Genomic DNA, 3898 nt, shown 5'->3' on the forward strand with positions numbered 1-3898 from the left:
GTTCAGCCAGTGAATTTCAAAGGTATTATGAAAAAAAAAGAAAAAGAAAAAAAGGTTTACGCGTGTAAAGGTTCAAAATAGGAATGATAAAAAAAAGTGAAAGATGATATATCACTCATTAGAACTGAATTTATAAAATTAAAACAAAAAATTGAACATTTTCAAGTTGAGTACAAAAAAAAAAAGCAAAAAAAGGTAAAACAAAGCAAAAAATTAGGTGAAAAAAAAAAAAAAATACACAACAGAGAGGTTAAAAAAAGGGGGTGTAAGGTGGTGCTGGGCTAAGATATAAAAAGTGTGAACACGCGGGATGCGAAAAGAGCAAAATGGAAAGAAGCACAATGAGAAAAAAAAAAAAAAAATTACAAAAAAAATGACAAAAAAAGTGACAAAAAAGTGACAAAAAAAATGACAAAAATGGCGAAAAATACGAGAAATATATATGTCGCTACGCATGCATTCTCTGATTAGGTATTCGCCCCGTTAGAGGAAATGATATATGCCCCTCTTCTGCCGCGTACCAGATGGGGAGGTGTAAAATGTTACGCCTCATGTCGCATGCCTCATCTCGCATACCTCATGCCGCTACTAACGCATCAGGGGTGCTTCCCCTGGGGACCCACGTCCCTTCGCAACGTCAACGAATGGTTATGTCTGTTTTTTCGCCAACACAGTGTTTTCTCGTTCTCCCTTGTTGCGAAGCTCCGCCCATGCGAAGTTAAAAGGTGATCCGTATTGATCCCCCGGAGAGTCTCCCGCAGTGTGATGCTTTACACAGGAGCTCCTTACCGATCACGATTTGGCTTTCCTTTTTTTTCATTTCATTTTACGTTTTCCCTGACAATTTCCCCCCCCCTTCAATGAGCCGCATGCCTCCTACTGCGCAATTGTGCGTATTGTGCCCTATATGTCGGCTCAATTCCCGAATAGCCTTTATCACCCCTCCCCAACGGTGCACCCGTTTAGGATCGTTATGGAAAGAAAACGTTAGCACACTTGGTTACCTAACACAGTAATGAATTGCCGCATGTGGAGCTTAACCGGAGAGATATTTTTACACCCAGTTCAAGTATTACATCCCTTTCTGCGTTTGCACACAGGATGGGATATGTGCCCCTGTATGGTCATTTAAAAAATATATATTTCTTTTTCATTTTTTGGAGGGATATTTCTCTATTCACATGGGGTGTTCGTGTTGGTGGTGGTATTGTCCCGTCCAGGTGGCACACCAGCGCACACATAGGCAGGTCTGAATGAACATCCATTGACGTTTACATTTCGGAGAAGAGGTATCACCATTCTCATGTGACTGCTCATGGTGTGCCATTTTGAGTAGAAGCTTACCCTTACCCACCCCCCAAATGAGTGAACCTCCAAATGGATACACACGGGGGGGTCAGGTCACTCTGTATGACGAGGAAGTAAATAAAAAAGTGTAGTTACGAAATTGCATTAGACGTGTGTTTTCATTTGAAACAATGCCTTTTATAAATATGGGTGTCCATTTTTAATAATGTAAAAACACATATTATTCTGTTGATAATTATGAAAAGGGGGGAGAGAGAGGAGAGGATAGGATAAGAGAGCAAAGGAGAGAAGAGGATAGGAGGGCAGAGGATAGGAGGGCAGAGGATCGGAGAGCAGAGCAGAGGAATGGATACAGATACGCATACATCGACGTGTGCGCACGTGTAAGTATGCACACACAGACAAGTCCGTACGTACGTACAGAGAGACCTACAGGCGCGCACACGCCATGACCGTAATTATACACTGCAAAGTGGACTGAAGCTTAGTGAAAAGGCATATATGGGAAGTGTCACCTGTACCAAATAAGACTAAAAATGGTGTACACGCATCCACGTATGAAGGTATGTGAGAGGGTATTCTGCAGGCCCGGGGTTTACGCGCACTGGTGCGTGGTAGTGGCGGGCGTGCATAAGGACAGGTGCGAATGGTACACTGTGGATGGTGCGATATGTATACGCTACATGCGAACTGACGAAAAAAAAAAAAAAAAAAAAAAAAATGGAATGGGATAGGGAACTGCGTGAAACCATCAATGTTATTGGAAGTCCATCTGTACATAGTTTTCACTCTGTTTTTCTTCACTCCACCTGTTTTTGAGGCCACTTCCCCTCACGCGTCGCACTTCACCTGCATGGTCCGCAGCTGCATGTAGACCGACTCCAGTCTCTGCAACAACAATACATGCGCCGCATGCACCGCCGCAACAGTTCCCATAATTCTCACTTTCCGGTCAGCAGTCCCCGGCACTAACTCGCCCTTTCTGCTTATCCTAATTTGTGCACCTGTACTGTTCATGATGTTAGTGAGTCTAGCTCCATTCTTCCCAATAACGGATCCAATAAACTCATCGGGAATTTGAATGGAAATTTCACAAGGTAAGTTAAACAAGTCGCGACTATGCCTCATAAGTGAATTCATCATATTAACATCCATGTACTGTTCGTGCTGGAAAACGCCATACTGTTGTGGTACCACATACCCATTTAATGGGACCTGATTAACAAAATTTTGGGACAAAGAAGATCTACCATTCATGCTTGTATCTTTACTATATATGACGTTTAATAGGTCTTTTAAATTCGGGTCATTTTGAATTGAGTTGGTAACTTTTATAGCTGTATCACTGATGGATTCGAATGGTCCGATGATTGATATGATGCGTTCGTTTAATCCATCCTCTCGGCTGGATATCTGAATCTTAGCTCCTGTTGAGTCTTGAAGTTGCTTTATTTGTTGACCACCCTTACCTATAATTGCACTGACTGCTGATTTGGGAACTACGATTCTACAGGTGTACTTTGGAGCTGTATTGATATTTTGCTTGTCTTGAAAATTCTGAGTCGTTATTTGGCGTATTTTATCTAAAATTATCAGTAGGGCGTTATTTATTTGCTCCTGCTTTCCACACAACACAAGTACTCTCTCCTGTGTATTTGGGAAATATGAGTTCGTCGGGGATAGCTTCAGGCTGCATCCTGTTTTGTTTTCTATACTTGTTATTATGGATCCGTTTTTTCCTATGACTGATCCTGCAACGAGGTTGTTCACAAGCATTTTCACAAAGCACAACTGACTCGTCCCCTTGTTATTCTTCTCTCCCTGATTGCTTTCTTCCATTCTTGATGAAATGATAGATGGTTAGCGGTGGTTACTGGGTGAGGCGATAGATAGTTAGACGCTGTTACTGGGTGTGGTTGCCAGTTGGGGGCGTTTCTTACTGGTTGGCTCTGTCTGCCTTGGTATATCACCTTTCGGTAGTGCCCAATAATGCTGAATGGTTGCCTGTGTTGTGAACGTGTTTTATCGCTGTGCAGATTCGCAAATGTGCTGCAGCACTGTACCGCTTCGCTAAGGGTTCGAACTCGCTTGGCCTGGCGCGCACACACCAAAAGGTGACAAATTTTTCCTTTGTAGGCAACGATGAATTCACAAATGAAAATAAAATAAATAGGGGAAAAGGGGAATTTTTTTTTTTTTTTTTTTTTTTTCAACTGGCGTGCTGGTGACGTGGGGTGGCGTTCGAAAGGGAGACGCAACGAAATTTATTATGCCGCGAATGGGCGGGTAAATGCACACTAGGTTATGAAGTAAAGGCTGGCGCAAATGCTGTGCAAAAGCCTCGCAAACGCCTCGCAAATGGCACCGTGGATTCCTGTGCAACCGCAAGTCGTCTCAGGGCGTGGACGTAGCTGGCGCTGTGGGACGTGCGCACAACTGCAGCTGCAATTTCAGAGAGAAGATAAAACAAAGGCTTATTTATTTTTTTTCCTATGAATTTAAAAGGGCTAAAAAAAAAATAAAACGCGCAGTGGGGGGGAAACAGAAACACAGACGAACTGAAAAAATGAAGACATAAAAAATGAAACAT

The 3898-nt window shown here is 42.6% G+C and overlaps 1 protein-coding gene across 1 annotated transcript; it reads right to left on the reverse strand.

Moving 5' to 3' along the window:
- Nucleotides 1-2313: 2313 nt before the first annotated feature.
- On the reverse strand, nucleotides 2314-3147 carry PCYB_134140 (RNA-binding protein Nova-1; the record flags this gene model as incomplete). Its single annotated transcript, XM_004224439.1, has 1 exon — nucleotides 2314-3147. A coding segment is annotated over one exon (834 nt), but the record flags the coding sequence as incomplete, so codon positions are not given.
- Nucleotides 3148-3898: the final 751 nt, after the last annotated feature.

Source organism: Plasmodium cynomolgi, chromosome 13 (genome assembly GCF_000321355.1).
Source record: "Plasmodium cynomolgi strain B DNA, chromosome 13, whole genome shotgun sequence".
Taxonomy (NCBI): Eukaryota; Apicomplexa; class Aconoidasida; order Haemosporida; family Plasmodiidae; genus Plasmodium; species Plasmodium cynomolgi.